The sequence below is a fragment of the Bison bison genome, unplaced genomic scaffold (genome assembly GCF_000754665.1).
Source record: "Bison bison bison isolate TAMUID 2011002044 unplaced genomic scaffold, Bison_UMD1.0 scf7180017864192, whole genome shotgun sequence".
Taxonomy (NCBI): domain Eukaryota; kingdom Metazoa; phylum Chordata; class Mammalia; order Artiodactyla; family Bovidae; genus Bison; species Bison bison.
Window position 1 is genome coordinate 2,067,942 of NW_011494764.1, and position 18,279 is coordinate 2,086,220.

General features: G+C 51.4%; 1 protein-coding gene across 1 annotated transcript in view; it reads left to right on the top strand.

Annotated features, from left to right (window-relative positions):
* ABCC12 (ATP-binding cassette, sub-family C (CFTR/MRP), member 12) overlaps window positions 1-18,279 on the top strand; it is a 62,382-nt gene that overhangs the window by 29,539 nt on the left and 14,564 nt on the right. Inside the window, 10 exon segments of the mRNA XM_010843900.1 lie at window positions 1,813-1,885; window positions 3,561-3,764; window positions 6,966-7,100; window positions 7,210-7,291; window positions 7,366-7,440; window positions 10,292-10,381; window positions 11,079-11,182; window positions 13,227-13,424; window positions 14,064-14,290; window positions 17,038-17,175. Of these exon segments, the coding sequence (XP_010842202.1) occupies window positions 1,813-1,885; window positions 3,561-3,764; window positions 6,966-7,100; window positions 7,210-7,291; window positions 7,366-7,440; window positions 10,292-10,381; window positions 11,079-11,182; window positions 13,227-13,424; window positions 14,064-14,290; window positions 17,038-17,175 (1,326 nt within the window).

Sequence of the window (18,279 nt, forward strand, 5' to 3'; positions counted from 1 at the left end):
CCCAATGCAGAGTAGCATATGTTCTGAGGTTTTCTGTAACAGTGCATATGGTGTCTGACTGCAGCAAGAGGAATCTGACAATTTTGCTTTAGGCCAAGTAACAGGAACTTTCCTTGAAACTGTGTGCAGCAGGTACGCAATTAATCAACCCTGAAACTATGAACTGACACCAGAGCTGTCGGGATATGTTGCTGTTGCTGTCCTCAACATGAAAGGAATGAAAACAAAATTCATAATTTTTGAATCCACATATAGGGCCATTATATTTAAGCTCTGGAAACACATTCTTAAGGTTCTTTGCCAAGTTTGATCTGTTGCCATGTACATTCTCTTATTAGAGTCCCATAACCAACCATTTAGGGGGACTCTGGCATCATATCCCCATTTTACAGAAGAAGAGACTAAGGCCCAGAGAGGAGAGCTGACCTGCCAAAGAGAGTTGACTCTGCCAAACTCCATTCTTATGGGCTGGCATTGGCCAGCATGTGGGTTCTCAGCAAGAGATATGTTACCTCCCCTCCTCGTCCCTGGTCATGACATCCTGCTGTCAAGAGGCTCAGTCACGGAGTCCTTAGCATGGCCAAACTGTTCTTCCCAGCATATCCCGGCCTGCCTTTTCCTGTGCCTCCTCCCAGCCCTGTCTGGAACGGCTTCTCTCTGCAGAGGCAGACTAAAGGAAGGGATTCTTGTCTGTATCTCTTAGGGCATCAGAATGCAAGTATTTACCAAATACCTGCAAGACACAGGACTGTGTATGACCATGGGGGCCACCGGGGTGGCTCAGATGTATCTTTGGCCTTCAAGTGCTCAAGTCTGGAATGCGTGGTAGGAGATGCACAGAGATGACAGTGGGCCAAGAAGGAATATGCCAAGGGCAGGAGACTGTGCCGGACTGTTCAGAGGCAGCAGAGGCCACAAGAGGGAAGAGAGAGTGGCACTTGAATTGGGCCTTGAAGGATGGACTGAGCACCCTTTGTGTGTGGCATCTCTAGCACAGGTTTTGCTCTTGGGATGGATATTGAGACTCTCAGGACCAAGGGAAGCAGGAGGGTAGGAGGAAGTTTAAGATGGGAATGGAGGTGGCAAGATGAAGATGCCCCGAGCAGCCTGAGTCTCATAGTCAAAGATTGGCCAAGGTGATAACATTAGTTGTAACTACTGCTGATGGAGAATTTGAGCATCAGACAGCGTTCCCACTTCTTCCAACCCAATGAGTTATTAACCTAATGTACAGGGTGGAGAGTGAGAATCAGGGAGGTATAGTCATTTGTTCAAGGTTACCCAGCTGGATTCAAACCCACGTTGTTCTGATTCCAAAGCTAATGGTCTCAGCCACCAGGCATAGCAGCCCTGAAGCTGACACATGGGCTCAATGCTCAGGGCATCAAGTGCTTTCAGAACCTGGTGCAGACCTGTGATCTGCCTGCTCACTCTCTGCTGGTGCCACCCACACACATCTTCTTGTCCATCAGTGGTCTTGCATCCTCTGGGACATCTCCTCCAGCGACCTCAGCCTTCACTGGTGACTCCCTGCTCTGACCCCCATGAGTAATTTTCTCTTCAGAGGTCTTGCGTGCACTGATTTCACCTGTCTCAAATGTTGGGAAGCCTGTAAGGGGAGGGACCCTCCCAAGTCAACTCTGCATCAGATAGGTGGGAGGAAGTAAGAGGGAGTTGCCCTTAGACATCAAAGATCAAACAACCAGCCATCTCCTTGCCTGCCTATTACACCAGTGTGCCTTTTGAGCCACCCTGGGCTGCATGGACATGGGGTCTTTCTCACTGTGCTGACCTCAAGCTTTGCTCCCACAGGTATCAGCATGCAGTTCGCGTCTGTGCCCTCCAGGAGGACCTGAGCAGCCTTCCTTATGGAGACCTGACCGAGGTGAGTAGAACCCAGAGCTCAGCCCCATAGCAGTACACAGCCGCCCAAACGCCAGGTCCACTGGGCTGAAGCTCCGCAGGCTCTGGCTTCATCATATCCAGGTGCCCCAGAAGACCGAAGGGTCCCAGGAAATGTGGGGAAAGTCAGGCTCTACCATCCTGTATTCTCCACCTGGGTCCTTTCCTGGGAGATATCACAATGGATGTGACACCAGCTCCACCTGGGTTGGGCGCCACCTGGTCACTCCTGGGGTCACTTCCAGTTTGTCTGCCATCTCAGGGATGGTTTCTGGCAAAAGCTGCTTCCCCACCTCCCAGGCTGGCTTGTCCTCCAAAGACAGAGGTTGGGGGTACAGCACTGTGGCTGATGCTCATGGGCCCCTTCGTGCTTTGCTGGCCCTACCAGCCCAGGAGTGTAAGAGTCATCTCCAAATATCTCCCCTGAAGGGTGTTCATTTAAAGGGCGGGGGCTGAGCCTGCCAACTCAGGTGGCTAAGGGGAGCTCCCAGGCCACCTTCTGTCTCCCCATCCCAGTGGGCCCTCTGCAGTCTTCCCAATCTGCCAGGAGCCCAGAGAAGGAAGGCATCCTGATGAAAGCCCAGTTCAGAGCACACTGTCATTCTCTGCTGGTGTCGCAATGTGCCTGCATTAAGGGAATGGCCACCACAACCGCTGAAGCCCTAGCCACTGCCAGTGTCTGCGTTCACCCACCCCTGCGTGCTTACCTAGCTCTGCCCTCGCTTTCCAGGGTCTAGACCTCTGCTTCTGCCAATTACCACCATTCGAGATCCCACTCCAATCCATCCCCTTGAGGAAGACTTTCCTGAGTCCCAGAGTCTAAAGTAATATGCCCCAAAGTACTTAGTTTATGCTTCTCAGTCGGCACTTGTTAAAATCTCCTTTGTGCCATCACTATGCGTAAAACTAAAACTACCCACCCCTGCTAAGATGTGAGCTCCTGGTAGAGAGGGGACTTTCCTTATCTGACTTCATGTGTCCTGCCCTAGTGCTCAGTCAACGCCTGGCTGAAGTCCTGGAGGCTCGCGTTGGGGTCAGTTGGATAGAATCACCTCAAGCAGGCAACCTAGGCTTTTCACGTTTTCAACAAATGTTTGCTGAGCACCTGCTCTGGTCCAGGCATGGTGCCAGGCCTTAGGAATGTGATGGTGAACAAAGCAAACATGTCTCTTTTCCTTATAGAGCTTAGAGTTGCTTAGTGGGAGTGAAAAGTTGATCCACATGTGGACAAATAGAGACACCCCCTCCTTGACCCTCTGCTCCCAGTCACTTCTCCCCCCTGTTCACTTGTTCACTGGCTTTCCTGCTCCACAATGAGAGATTCCTGCTCAACAATGCCCTCTGGTGCTACTGGTCAAGATGAAGCCCTCCCTATGGGGTTGCACTGGGGTGGTGGTATTGTGAGCCAGGTACCCCTCACTCAACACTGGAAGGAGCATTTCACTAGTTGCCACTGCCTACCAGGCTTCCTGCAGAAGTGGAGCCTCCCACTGCCCACGGTACCTGGTGTGGCCAGGGTGTTCCTGGAAGGGGGTGGAGGAATGGATCATGGTGGTGAGCCGTCTGCTGAAGAGTCTCCAGGAAGCTCCTGGTCCCTAAGCACTGCGGGGTGGGAGATGGGGCCTGATGATGGACCGTAGCATTGCCCTTGTCCACAGATTGGGGAGCGGGGCCTCAACCTCTCTGGGGGGCAGAGGCAGAGGATCAGCCTGGCCCGAGCCATCTACTCGAATCATGAGATCTACCTGCTGGACGACCCGCTGTCGGCCGTGGATGCCCACGTGGGGAAGCACGTCTTTGAGGAGTGCATTAAGAAGGCGCTCAGGGGGAAGACCGTTGTCCTGGTGACCCACCAGCTGCAGGTGACTGGGACCAGCAGGACCCATGAGGTCATGTAATGCGTGTGGCATCTGATGCTCACAAAGACTCCTCTTCTGCCTAAACCTGCAGTCCTCACCTGGGCCAGGTCAGGGAAGGGGCAGAGGACGCTGTGATGGTCCCCAGCCATCCAGGCTTGCATGGAGCCCTGCCCAATCCTCTCTGGGCTTGGCCTCCATTACCCTAGCTTTGGGCTCAGTGGAGCCAAGACCAACCATCAGAGGGAAATTCTCCAGGAACACCTGACTCCTACCTGTGGGGTCGACACAGGGCACCTCCTCCAGCTCTGGATCACTGATGGTGGGGAGGTGGGAAGCCAGGTAGGAACAGCCTTCTTCTCCATCAGGGGCTGGGCAGGCCTGAGGCCAGGGGCAGGGGATGACAGGAGACGATGAACGCTTAATTGGGGTTCAGATACCCCTGTATTACTCCCTAGGGGAAAGGGGCTGGAGACTAGGACTTCAGGGCTGAGGCAAGACGCTTTTCCCCACTCGGAGCCACTCTCAGGCTTAGGAACATGAATATCGCCCAGGAAAGGGACTGACTGAACTCCCTGAATAAGCTTGGGGATTTGGCAAAGTGGTGACAGTGCTTCCTGTGTCAGCCCCATGGAAAGGGCTCAGGACCCCCTCCACCCCGAGATAGGTTGGTCCTGACTTATCCACAGTGAGTAAGTGAGTGAGTCCCCAGAGGTGTGTTCTGTGCATCTGTGTGTGTGTGTGTTGCCGGAGGAGAGAGCCCCCACGTTGGACTGTAATGAGAAGTCAGTTGGAGCAGCGGCAGCAGAAGTCCTATCTTCTGACTCTTCGGCCACCCAGTGGGAAAAGTTAAACTAGGAGTAAGAGATGGGACTCCCGGCCTTTGCAAGGGTAAGACAAGCTGGGGGAGGGCTCCAAGATGTCAGCATGTGAAGTTGCCATGGTTACAGGATGCAGTACCCAGCATCTTTAGGCTCCTCTGTCAGTGGCCAAAAGAAGGCCGGGTTTTCAAGGATCAGGAAAACTAGGCCTTCCTATACCTGTGGTGTTGCCCCAACCTCTGCCTCTCTGTGCTGAGGGTTAGAGGTCTCAGAAGCACCAAGCATCTGAACTTAGCGTATGAGGTTTACCCGAGTGGTGTCCATCACCTCCAGGAAGCATTTTAGCTGGGCGGGTGAGATAAGAGCTCCTTGTTCCTCTGCTAGGCAGGGGCAGGGTGTGGACAAGGCTGGGTTTCTTCTGGGCCCCCGTGAGGTGACTCAGAACAGGCTCTTGCCCAGCCCAGGAGATAAATGTGGTGACCAGCTCTCCCTGGAGACCACAGGCAGTGGGAAGGGCTATCCTCCTGCAGGGTCCGATGGATGTGGATCAGAGCTGTCTTTGCAGGAGTCCTCAAGGGGCATAACGTGACCTTGGCCCTGGCCCAGTCTCTGAACCTTGCTTACCAGCAGAATGACCTCAAACTAGATCGCAGGAGGCTCAGCCTCCTCAGAGACTCTATTTTTCACCAAGGTCATTTCATCTTACTTTTTGCGTGTTGAAAATACAGGCAGCCACTAGATGGCGCTGGAGTCTCAATCCGGTCATCCATTATGGGAAGGAGGGGCTCAGAGGCGGACCTGAAGCCCCTGGGCTTTTCCAAAACGTTTCTCCGGCTACTTTCATTCGGGGGTCCACAGGCAATCTGGATGCTTTTGGGTGCTCAGACTGGACAATTGCTCTTCTGAAACTTGAGGAAACAAGTGAAATGAGGCCAGCGGCCGACTGCTGACATCCAACCCAGGGCCAGATTTTGTGTTTGGAGAACAAAGCTGCACAGATCACACTCCGTCTCACTGGAGAGAACTGGGAGCCCACTGGCCAGAGGGGCTTCACCAGGAGCGTCAGGGGCTGGGATGTGTGCTCTCACACTTGTGCCTTAGTCTCCCCATCTGGGAAATGGGCTGATAATCATGCTGCTTGCTTTCTTGATTGGATTGTGGGAGACAGAGAGGAGATGAAATCGGGCTTTGAAAATTAGAAGATGCTGTGCAAAGATGAGAAGAGACTTTCTGTCAGAAAGTGTCTCAACTGGATATTAAGACCCAGCTGTTCCTCCTTGGGCCGTCTGGGAAAGTGGACATGGAACCAGGCAGTTAGTCCAAAGAAGCCAGAAAGGCTGGAGCTGTCCAAAGCCAAGAGAAACTGCTGTCATTTGGCTTCTTTCCCACAAACCCAAGATGCAGAGTTACCAAGTGCAGCTACTTCTTTCAGGGTTTCAATCAAGAGCATCAGGTGAGCCCTTGTGTGAACCCCAAAGTACAAGGGAAGACCTCTCACATGAATTGCAAAGCCCTGTTCAGCCCGAACTGTCTTAGATCTCATAGCATCTTGTCCACCTCTACGAGGGTCTTCCTGCCTCTAGATGGGCTCATCCTATGGAGAGAGCTTAGTCTCATTCCAAAATGAAAGGAAAGTCCTCTTAGCAGCTCTTTGATCTCAGACATGATACAGAAATGAAAGGAACTCAAATTAGAAAAACAGAAGTGCTTTGGACAAAATGCAGGATGCTATCATTAAAGGTACAGATAAGACTGGTGTAAACTCCTCAAGCCAGGTAATGTGGCCTGGAGGCCAGGGCCTGTGCCATGGGCTGCATCTCCTGGGCTGGATAAGGATGGTGAGGAGGGATTGTAATGTTACAACAGAGGGGAGCCATCGCTGAGATCATACTTCCCTTCTCCACCAAATCATGGCTTCAGTGACCTTGTTAATTTCATACTCCCAAGTTCCCATGATCAGATCTCTTAGCAAGGAGACTCATATAGGGACCAATAGCAGAGGAAGTTTCAACGTGCTTCACAGTAACAACCAAAGGCCCCTCATGTGCTCTCATGAGACACATAGGCACTGAGTCAGTGTTTCTCAACTGGGGGCCACTTTATCTCCTAGGGGACATCGGGTAATGTCTGGAAACACTTTTACTTGTCACAACCTGGGATTGGGGGTGTTCCTAACATCTAGTGGATAGAAGCCAGAGAGGCTGCAAAATATCCTGCAATGCACAGGTCAGTCCCCACCTCACCCCCAACTAAGAATTATCTGGCCCTCAATATCAGTGTTGCCAATATTGGGAACCCCTGGATCACATGAGCCCAGGACGCTACTGGATAGGAGTCCATCTCTTCCAAGATAGAAGCTCACTGTATTGCTTTACTATCACTGCAGTTCTTAGAGTCTTGTGATGAAGTCATCTTGTTGGAAGACGGGGAGATTTGTGAAAAGGGAACCCACAAAGAGTTAATGGAGGAGAGGGGATGCTATGCAAAACTGATTCACAATCTCCGTGGGTTGCAATTCAAGGTCAGTCTCTCCCTACTTGGGTGCAAGAGACTGGGTGCCTTCCCTTATAATTTCTGGCCTGGAGAAGTTCTGTCATTTCGTTTTCAGAGGAATTTCATTTTGTCCCTAGGATCCTGAGCACATGTACGATGCAGCAGCGGTGGAAGCCCTTAAGGAGAGCCCTTTTGAGAGAAATGAAGACGCTGGTACAATCAGAGTTCCCATCACACCTCCCTTATCACTCATGGCTCATGAGCGGACACAGATCTTTCTTTATTTCTCACCCTAGTTTTGGCTCCAGGAGATGAGAAACGTGAAGGAAAAGAATCTGAAACAGAATCAGAATTTGTAGACATAAAAGGTATTTACTGTTCCTTCCCTCAGTTACATACTCTTAAGTATTTGCTGGGCATCTACCATTTGGGATAGAGAAGTACAGGCATGCTGTCCTTTGTGGGCAGCTGGAATTGTGTGGTTTACTGCACTGTGAGCCTTGGGGTTCAACTCCCTGAGTTTGAATCCTGGCTCAACCACTTATTAGTTTTAGGACTTTGAAGCAAGATACTTGGCCATGCTGAACCTTAGTTTCTTAATCCAAAAAACAGGGGAAATAAGAGTACCAACTTCATAGGTTCTTGCAAAGATTGCAAGAGAAACTCTACATAGAATGACTAGCACAGTGCCTGACATACAGTTGTTATTGTTGTTAATTGTTGTTGTTATTGTTATTTGGAAAGATCAAAACAATGCAGAGAGATTATGTGCATAATCAAAACAGTGCACGCACAGGAGATGAGATGCTTCCCACTCTTTATGCTGAGTGTTGCAAAAGAATTGTACAGCAGAGAAGAGGTCGAGGTGGAATAAGGGTATTCATTCTTCCCACAAATAAGGACTCAGCATTCTACTATATGCCAGTCACTAAGCTAGACTGCCCCTGTCTTCAGAATCTTTTGGTCTGGTGGTGGCCATAGGTATAAGGATAATCATGGGCAGCTGTGATAAGAGTAATAAGGAGCTGAAGTGGGAGTAAGAAATCAGGAAGGGCGTCACAGAAGAGGCGACCTTTGAATTGGTCCTTTAAGCATATGTAGGAGTTTGCCCAGGACACTCTCATGAAAAGGTGGGGAAAGTGGGGGGATTTGGGAGTTGAGGGTAACAGGTAATTCCAGGAATGCAGAGAGAAGAGATATGGGAGAGAAACCTGGCAAGGACCAGGCTGGTCAAACTCCTCCTCCTTCTTAGACTCTGCTGCCTTTCATCCCTTCATCCATTCAGCATTTGTTGAGCACCTGCTGTATGCCCTGCCCCTCCATGGGCACTGAGAAGACAGGAATCAAAATGCACCTTCCTAAAAATGCCCACAGCGAGGCCCCTCAATAATATGTGGCTGAGAAAAAAAAAAAAAACCTTAGTATATTTCATCACATTTAAGATGCCATCTATTTTAAGAGCAGCATCATTTTATGTACCACTAAGAAAAGTCTCTGCCAATTAAATGATATGGCATGCTACCGAACGGGGCACATCCTGATTTCAGAGATGTTAGAATGTGGGAAAAAATGTGAGTCTTCACATCGATGGAAGTTGGCACCATTAATGGTGCTTGTGACAAACGCATGCCCATTTGGACAATATATTTTTATCGCTCTGGAGGCGGCCAAGGCTGAAGTGGGGCCCTTGTAGTCTCTACCGTGCTTTCCTAGGAAAGCTCCAGGCTACTAAGGATTTGGGGTCTCATGGGGAGAGTAAACCCTGCTCCTCTTCTCCTCCTCACCCCACCCTCTTCTCTGGAGAGGAAAGGGAAGGTGTGAAGCTAAGTTCTCCAAGAGCTGTAGGAATGGAAGGGTTGAAGATGGTACAGCCCGCAGTGTCAGCAGCAGAGCTGACTGGGCTGGGACTGCAAGGGGGTCTGACAGGTCCTTTAACGTTCCAGGATGCTGTTCATTAGGCTCTGCTGACCCATCAAGGCGACCCCTGCATGCTGCAGCCCCAGAGGGAGACACGATGATGAGCGAAAGTCAGGCTGAACATTTTAAAGAAGCTCGAGCGAGCGTTCCCAGGCAGAGGGGATAATGGCAGCTCTGTTCACAAAGGCACCTTTGAGATGCGAGCTCTCCTTGCCAGGGCAGGGTACCAAGAGCCCTGCGCAGGGGGCTCCAGTCATCTCTGTTTACAAGAGCCAGGTATAAGCATAGAATGCTGCTTCGGAGCCGACATTCTCGTACCTCTCATGCTGGAGAGGGAGAGATGTGCATTCACTCCTGGCTGCTGGGAGCTCATGCCTGCACCTCTGGACGTTGCTCCAGTGGGAGCTTGTGGTCCTTTGCCCTTACACCTTAGAAAATGGAAAGGACATGGGGGAGCTACGTGGCGGGATCCAGGAACACACCTGGGAGGGTGCCCTGGTTTCTTCTCATGGTGTGGTCTCCGTGGTGAAGACCTTGTTGGCCCTGTAGTAGATGGCGTGGGTACCCTCAGCACTTCTGCACCACCCAGCCCAACTCCCAGCTGGCATTTCACACCTGCAGCTCTTTGCCTGGAGCTCTCTGGGAGCTGCCAGACACAGGTCAAGCCTGAAGTGTGGGGGAATTAACCCCCTGGGGGGAGCCCTCACCCGATGCCAATGGGAGTTGGTGTAGAAACATCCCAGGTCTCACTGATCATGCAAAAAACCTCTGAGATGTAGTTGTGCCCCAGTCTGAGAGTTCTCTGTGCTGGGGTAAGCTACCATTGCTCATGGAAGTGGGTAGGGAGGGGGAGCAGGGAGCGCTGCCTTGATGAGACACCTTTTACTGTTGGCTTCCTTTCCCTGTACCCTTTAGCTCCAGAGTAAACTGCATGTGTTCACATCTTAGGATCTGCTTCTGTAGAGCTAGACAAAGACAAGCCTTGTCTCCCCAGAGCTGAGCACATCAGTTCAAGTTCAGTCGCTCAGTCGTGTCAGACTCTTTGCGACCTCATGGACTGCAGCACTCTGAGCACATAGTAGCTGCTTAATATATATGTCTCAGGAGACTGAAAGCCCCCTGCCTTACTAGGCTGTCATGAGGACCAAGCAGAATAAAATGAGCAAAAGTGTGTTGGGAATTTCAAAGCACAGGGCTAGTGGAAGGAAGGATGACAACCCGCCTTAGTGGTGGGGGTGGGGAGGTGGGCGGGAGGGGGCTGCACCACTGGGGGTGTCACAGGACTTGTGTTTGTCTCCACAGTTCCTCCGCACCAGCTCATCCAGACTGAGTCCCCCCGGGAAGGAACTGTGACCTGGAAAACGTATCACACGTACATTAAGGCTTCTGGAGGTTTGGTAGAAAACAACGGGTTTCTTGGTTTAATTTGCATTAAAAATTCTTTCTTAAACTGTTGGGTTCATGTTTTATGATTTCTCTAACAATTGCTCTGTTTATGCTAGGGTCGTTTATCAGTGCTTTTATTTTTTTCCCCTTATAATCCAAAGTCTGATAAAGCAGCCTTTGAAATGGAATCATCCTTTATCTCCATTAAAGCTGCCAGACACTATTTATTGAAACTGAATGAGTAGCAGCGTGACCTGGCTGTGGTGCACGTGTAACCTTGCACTCTAATCTCTGAGTGCCGTGCCATCCGCTCGTTGCCTGCCTTCAGGGCAAGAATCACTGCCATGTGCCGAAGATACCTATAGTTCCACTTCTTGCCACTCTCTAGCAAGACTGGGTTTTTTAAAATTTGTTTGTTTTGAAAACATTGAGTCACTTCTATTACAGTGAATAGTGGTGTTTTTTTGTTTTTAGATATGTTGACATTTGGGTCCGTTTTCCAACCAGGTGGAATAGATGTCCCCATTGGGGTTTCTGGGACCTAATGCTCAGAGTTGTCATGTTAGCCTAGAAAGTGGTTCCCAGGGTGGAAGCCCTTTCCCTGTAGGCTTCGATTTTCCCCGCCAGGGTTGGACCCGGAGGAAGAGGAGCCCACGCTGCCGCGCGGCCTCTGTAACCCCTGGCCCTCTCTCTTCCCCTGCAGGGTACTTGCTCTCTCTCTTCGTGGTGTCCTTCTTCCTCTTGATGATCGGCAGCTCTGCCTTCAGCAGCTGGTGGCTGGGTGTCTGGTTAGACAAGGGCTCACAGGTGAGTTCCCCTTTGGCTCTGGCAAATGTTGAGTCAGTTGCTAAGAGTCTGAACACAATGAGCCTCCCACAGCCCCCGTCACAAGGCCGAGGTCAGCGGCTTACAACTACGCAACTTGACTCCCGCAATCCCCTTTGATCTTTCAAGACAAGCAGGGCATCTGAATTTGTATGTGCCACTTTCGAATTTTAAAGGATTGGCTAAAAAGCTTGTGCCAGGCAAATGCAGCCTGTCTGGAGTCACACACAGGCAGGATAGGGTCAGTTTTTTGCAGCCTCTGTTGTAAGGGACCTCCGAGGAGCGTCTGGGAGGGACTGGCAAAGCCTAAGGCAGATTTCCATCTTCTTGCCTCTGAAGAGAAACTGACATCTCATCACGGACAGTGTCTGATGTCAGTGGGTTCCACTTGGCTTGGCTCCCCAAAGTCCCTCTAAAGGAAGAGGCACGCTTGGGGCTAGTGCACTGGGACGACCCAGAGGGATGGTATGGGGAGGGAGGAGGGAGGAGGGTTCAGGATGGGGAACACATGTATACCTGTGGCGGATTCATTTTGGTATTGCAAAACTAATACAATTATGTAAAGTTTAAAAATAAAATAAAATTAAAAAAAAAAAAAGAAAGTCAACCTGGATCTGCTGCAGGGCCCCTGCAGGCCTCTCCCTGCCTCCCAAACTTGCATCCAGGCCAGGCCCCTCTAGAGGACTGATAAGTCTACTCTCCCTCAGGCCTGCTGGAAACTCTCCCAGCTTTTGGCCCATGGTTTCAAAGCTTTCCTGGAGCCCCCAGGAAATGCTGTGAGGTTGCGTCCCCATCCTCCAAGATTACATTTTGGTATAGTTCTGTTGCTATGACAACCAAAGTGGGGAGGCCTTGGGAAGACACAGGCAGAGGAGAGGATGGGATTGCTCTCCTGGAGTTCAGCACAGCTCCCTGAGACCAGTCTCAGGGGGATGGCCTGCACTTTGCAGAAAGAGAGGCACCTCTGGAACATTCCCCCAGATCCTTGCTTGCTCCTGAAGAGCCCTTTCCTTGGAGAACCCAGGGTGTTAGCCAGACTGAAGCCTCCCCAGTAGGTCAGTGCTATGCTAGCTGGGCAGCAGCCATGACGGCCTACCCATGTGTTGGCTCCACCCCCAGACACCGTGGACACAGCCCACAGCACAGTGAAGCCTCCTCTTCAAGCTGGTCTTTTGGTCGATTAGCTCCCCAGGGATGCTCTTGCTTTTATGGATGTGCATCCATCAGCCACCACCTCTGGTTTACATTTCCTCTAGGGCTGTAATCAGCAAAATGGCATTTAGAAGGAAGATGCTTGTTTGCTCCCCAAAGGCAGTCTTGACTTTTAGCACACAGCCCAGAAAAGAATGAAACTGCCAATTTCTCAGGAGGAGGAGATGGCCTCTCCCCAGAAATGGAGGCAAAAACGTGTTCTCCTGGGGCAGGATGGAGCCAAGTGGGGTCACTTTGGATCCTCCCAGAGTCTTTGGTTCATCAGACTCCCTCCTACCCCCTGGGGACTCCAGGGCAGTGAACCAGTGCCCTCCTAGGTGCGCCCCCAGAAAAGGAAAGAAAGAGGGCCCTGGGGCTGACCTGTCCTACAGAGATGCTCCTGAGTCTCCCCAAAGGCCCGGTGACTTCTGCCTTCAGGTCCCTGTCGGGGCCGCTGAGGGTTGCACAGCCAGCCTATGGAATCCATATGTTGTTGCTTCTGTAACTTTCCTGGCCCGGCATCACCTCTGGTCCCCTGAGGCACTGTTGGTTTCCAAGACGACTGCCCTGTACAGGTCTGGTCTGTCTGTTGTGCTTTTCCACTGACTGTGCTGAGCCTCGTCGGCCAGGGGCTCTTGGCATCCCAGAGAGCCCAGCAGGAGGACCCATGCAAAGTTCAAGAGCCCCGCAGGGAGCTGACTTGACTTTACTGCCTGATTCATTCTTAACTTTTATGCTCATCCGTTTAGTTTCTTTTCCCTGGGAACATTCTCTGGAAAATTCCCATTCTTTCGACAGTTGATCAGTTCTTGGTGCTTCTTGTTTTCCTCCCAAGATGAAGTGTGGGCCTCACAGCAACATGAGCACGTGCGAGGTGGGCATGGTGCTGGCAGACTCCGGGCTGAGGGTGTACCAGTGGGTGTACCCAGGGAGCATGGTGTCCATACTGGTGTTTGGCATCACCAAAGGCTTCATGTTCACCAAGACCACACTGATGGCCTCCTCCTCCCTGCATGACCGAGTGTTTGACAAGGTACAGTCCCCCTGCCCCTCGCCCTGGGGGCTGCATACATATCCCGGTACATCAGTCAGTGGGGTTTATACAGATCACCTGCGATGCGCCAGACGCTGTGCTGGGCTCTGGGGTAGACACAGTTGTTCACTGAGCTTACCGTTGAGTCTCCCATATCTAATTATCAACCACAAAGGTAAACTCTGGGGAGCTGCAGGCGTGTCATGGGCCCGACGGGGCTGGGGGTGAAGGTGAGGGTGGTCAGGAAGTTTTCTTCCTGAGGACACTGCCATGGAGCCGGTGAGCGCAGGCCCAGAGAGCATCTCTTGAGTCCCTGGGATCCCCTCCTCATTCCCCGGCGGCCGGGGAGGTCCCTGGCTGGAGCGCACGAGGGAGGCCCGCATAGAGACAGTGGGATTTGACTTTTTATTGCCCTGGGGCACAAAATCCCCCCGTCCTTCATGGAGGCTGAATCACTCCCCTGTCACACTCCTCCATGGTGGCCGCAGCCTCCCTTTCCCAGGATGTCGGGCCCCAGAGGGAAACTCAGGCCTGGTTCGCGATCCCAGGCACCGGGTAGGCCTCCCGGGGTGTTGGCGGCGGGGGGGTGGGGGCCACCAAACGTGCACCTCGATGCTGACTCTCCATGGTCACCCGCAGATCCTGGAGAGCCCCATGAGCTTCTTTGACAGGACGCCCACTGGCAGGCTAATGAACCGCTTCTCCAAGGATATGGACGAGCTGGACGTGAGGCTGCCGTTTCACGCCGAGAACTTCCTGCAGCAGTTTTTTATGGTGCTGTTTATTCTCCTGATACTGGCCGCCGTGTTCCCTGCTGTCCTTTTAGTCCTGGCCATCCTGGCTGTAGGCTTCTTCATTCTGTTACGGTAGGTCCATGCGCTGTTTAAAGCAGAGCGTGCAAAACCTGAGCAGGGACCGGGTGGTGTCCGGTGGTGCTGAGTCCTTGCTGTCTTCTCTGAATGCCGGAGCATGTTGACTTGGGCGCTGTGCTAAGTGCTCGGCGAACATCAGGCATTTGATCCTCAGAGCCATGCTGAGAGGTGGGTAGGGTTGGGAGATTAAGTCACTGGTCCCAGGTCAGGAAAGTGGCAACCGTGGTTGCTCTCTGACTGATGTTATGTTCTTAACCATGGGGCTCTGCGGTTTCTGCTGCTGCAGGAGACAGGAGACCAGTACTCAATCTCTCTGAGCTTTGAGAAATAGCCCCACCTGACCACTGATGTGGTCATCTGTTTGGCACTGGGAGGGGGGTCCCTGTGCCCACCTTCTCACCCACCCTGGGGAAAAGCGGGAGGGTAGCATCTGTCCCAGCTTTCCAGGAAACCTAGCTCCGCCCTGTCCTGGATGAGCTGGAGTTCTCAGCCGGCAGCTGGTGGTATTGTGTGAGGGCTAAGGATTGGGGATGAGATGAAATTTGCACTAGAGTCCCAGCTCTGCTGCACAACTAGCTGGAGGAACTTGGAGAAGTCAAAGGAATGCTGCAAGCCTCGGTTTCCTCATCTCTAAAATGGTAATCATCAAAACACGCGCCTGCCCTCTTCCAAAGGGGTTCTCGCAAGGATCAGATGAGACTAGGCTGCCTAAATGTTATACGAACTTTGAGTTTCAATAAAACTCAACAAAATTGCCTTGGACTGGACACACAGCATCTCGAAGAGGGTCCCCCAGATTGCAAAGGATTCAGCCCACAAATCCTGGACCCACATCCACCCATAAACAGGGACACCATACTCAGAGCTGAGCTTGCAAAATATTGCTTTGACCACAGTGTGGAGGGTGGATGAAGCTTCAGAAAGATGGGAGAAGGGCTATAGGATTGGAGACTCTTGCAGGGCAGAGTCTGACTGAGAGATGAGACATAGGCAGCAGCAGTCTGGGCAGAAAACAGGTAGATCCTAAAGCCATTTCCAGGATAGTTCACTGAGGTTAGGGGATGGGAGAGGCCAAGGATGCGTCCAAGATGGGGAGCAATGTGAAGACAGATGTGAGTGACACAGGAGGAGACGCAGTTGAGGGTGATCAAGATTATGGGTTTGTTTTTGGATAGTTCAAGGCTGTGGATCAAGTCCACGGATGAGCCAGCCGACAGTGGGAACTATGAGTGCAGGGACGCATGGGGGGAGACGCAGTCTCTGCATCCTCGGCTGAAGCTGGCATCACCGTGGGAACTAGCACGTGCGCCCTGGGAGTTGGGGGAGCTGGGCTCTCACTTCCGTCTCCCACTGCCCCCCTTGGTGACTCCAGGAGAGGACACGTGGGCCTCCGTGTCTGGCCTCAAGGGTTTATTGTGATGATCTAATAAAAATGATGTCTGCAGGTCTTTTTTACAAATATAAACAGTGCGTGCCTGCTTAGTCGCTCAGTGTCTGACTCTGTGACCCCATGGACTGTAGCCTGCCAGGCTCCTCAGTCCGTGGGATATTCCAGGCAAGAGTACTGGAGTGGATTGCCATTTCCTCCTCCAGGGGATCTTCCCAATCCAGGAATCAAACCCATGTCTCCCACATCTACATTGGCAGGCGGCAGCTTTACCACTGAGCCACTGGAGAATCTCCCACGTGGTGGGTGCCACGTCTTATTAAGAAAAGTGATTCCTTGGGCTAGTGTTAGTTTTTACAATCCACGTATTTGTCTGACGGTCGTTCCTGTCTGTTCTCCTCTCTGTGTTTTTTATTTACTTTGCAAAAGGTTTTTCTCTGCACTGCATTCTTATTTGCTGTAAGACAGGCCAGATCAGGCTGATCCAGACTGAATTATTCGATGTTTCTAACTAACTCACTTGAACTCTGAACAAATGAGGTTTCCCTTCCTCTGCCCTGGGTCAGATTCACTGTCATGGATCAGCTGCCACTGTGCATGCTGAGGGCAGTGGTCTCGCACTCACTGGGGCCCAGGGGGAGTTACATACTGTGAAGAGTCTGGTTTTAAAGTCAGTTCCTAAGGAGATGATGTTTGTATATTGCTCAAAATTACCTTTGAAACTGCCTTTAGAAGACCTCACGCTGGCAGTTGATATGCCAGATTCAGATTTTCCTCCAGAATTGGAAGAGATCCCTTTTTATTTGGTTGTGTGTATAGGCACTCAGGTGTGTCCGACTCTTTGTGACCCTTTGGACTGTAGCCGACCAGGCTGCTCAGTCCATGGGATTTCCCAGACAAAAATACTGGAGTGGGTTTCCATGCCCTTCTCCTGGGGATCTTCCCAACCCAGGAGTCTCGTCTCTTGTGTCTCCTGCGTTGTAGGAGAATTCTTTACCCACTGAGCCATTGGGGAAGCCCTTTTTGTTTGGTTGGATTGTATTTAGGAGTTGCAGTGTGTGAAAATCTCTAGTCTTTGAAAAGACTAGAGTCACAGCGTGTGCAGTGAGACCCTCTTGCTACAGGAAGCCTTCAGAACTGAGAATGCAGGAAGGAGTGGCTCGATTTTCCGAGACCCTCCCTCCCTCCCTGGCACACAGGGATGGCTGCTCCCAGAGGAGAAAGGCGGGCCAGCCCCTCCTCCCTCGTTCAGCGGCGCTGGCACCGAACATCTGTCTTGAGCGCCCAGGTGGGTTTGAGTGAGCCAAGGGAGCCTTGGGAAACCCTATCTGGGGCTCTCGTGGTCTCCCTGCAGCGTCTTCCACAGAGGAATCCAGGAGCTCAAGAAGGTGGAGAACATCAGCCGGTCCCCCTGGTTCTCCCACATCACCTCATCCATGCAGGGCCTGGGAACCATCCACGCCTACAACAGGAGGGAAGACTGCGTTAGCAAGTGAGTCCTGGGCTGGGCTGCCCCGGGGCTTCTGCTCCCCGCTGGCCCGGCTCTGAGGAGGGAAGTCTGAGGGATGTGGACAGGCCAGATGGAGAGCCGGTAGAATGGAGGGGGAGCCCCTCATGCACTAAGCCTTTTCCCCCAGTGTCCGAGGCCCCCAAACACTCAACCTCATCCAATGACAAGCTTACCATGGTGCTTTACGTGTTTTATTTTTCCTCTCTAAAAGTAGAATGTTTTTAGGTCAGGAAAATAGGAGAAAATAATGATGACAACAAGAATCACCCATAGGCCTGCAACCCAAATCCTAGTCATATTTTTGTGTATTTCCTTCCAATCTTTTCTGTTTTTCTATCTCTGAAGCATTTAGAGTCATTTTTTCTTGTTTTATTTTTAAATAGCAGTTTTTTCATGTTATTACATATTCCTTGTAAAGGTCATTCTGAAAGTGAAAGTCACTCAGTTGTGTCTGACTCTTTGCAACCCCGTGGACTGTACAGTCCATGGAATTCTCCAGGCCAGAATACTGGAGTGGGTAGCCTTTCCCTTCTCCAGGGGATCTTCCCAACCCAGGGATCGAACCCAGGTCTCCCACATTGCAGGTGGATTCTTTACCAGCTGAGCCACCAGGGAAGCCCACAAGGCCACATTACATCTCATTTAATAGATGGACCAGTTTTCTTCTTTTGAAGATGCCAGGGCTAGGTTAATACATTTCTCTGGAGTCGTCCAGCTCCAAACTTCTAAAACATCATATAATCATATGTTATCACTGTGTTATCAGTCACAGTAGGCTCACTGTGGTAACAAACAGCTCTAAATTTTAGGGACTAACCCAACACATGTTTATTCTTCCTCAAGTCGTAAGTGAACAAGGGTCCATGGGGCAGGGGTCGGCGATTCTGCTCCGTACTCAAGCACACAGTCTCTCTCCATCTCACAGCTCCTCTGGTCTAATTGGAAGATAAGAGCAGAGATGTGAGTGGAGGACCCCAATGAAGGTGCTTATCATTTATGTACATTCACTGGCCAGATTTCAGTCACATGGGTGAGGCATAGTGTCTCTGGAGAGGGCAATGGCACCCCACTCCAGTGCTCCTGTCT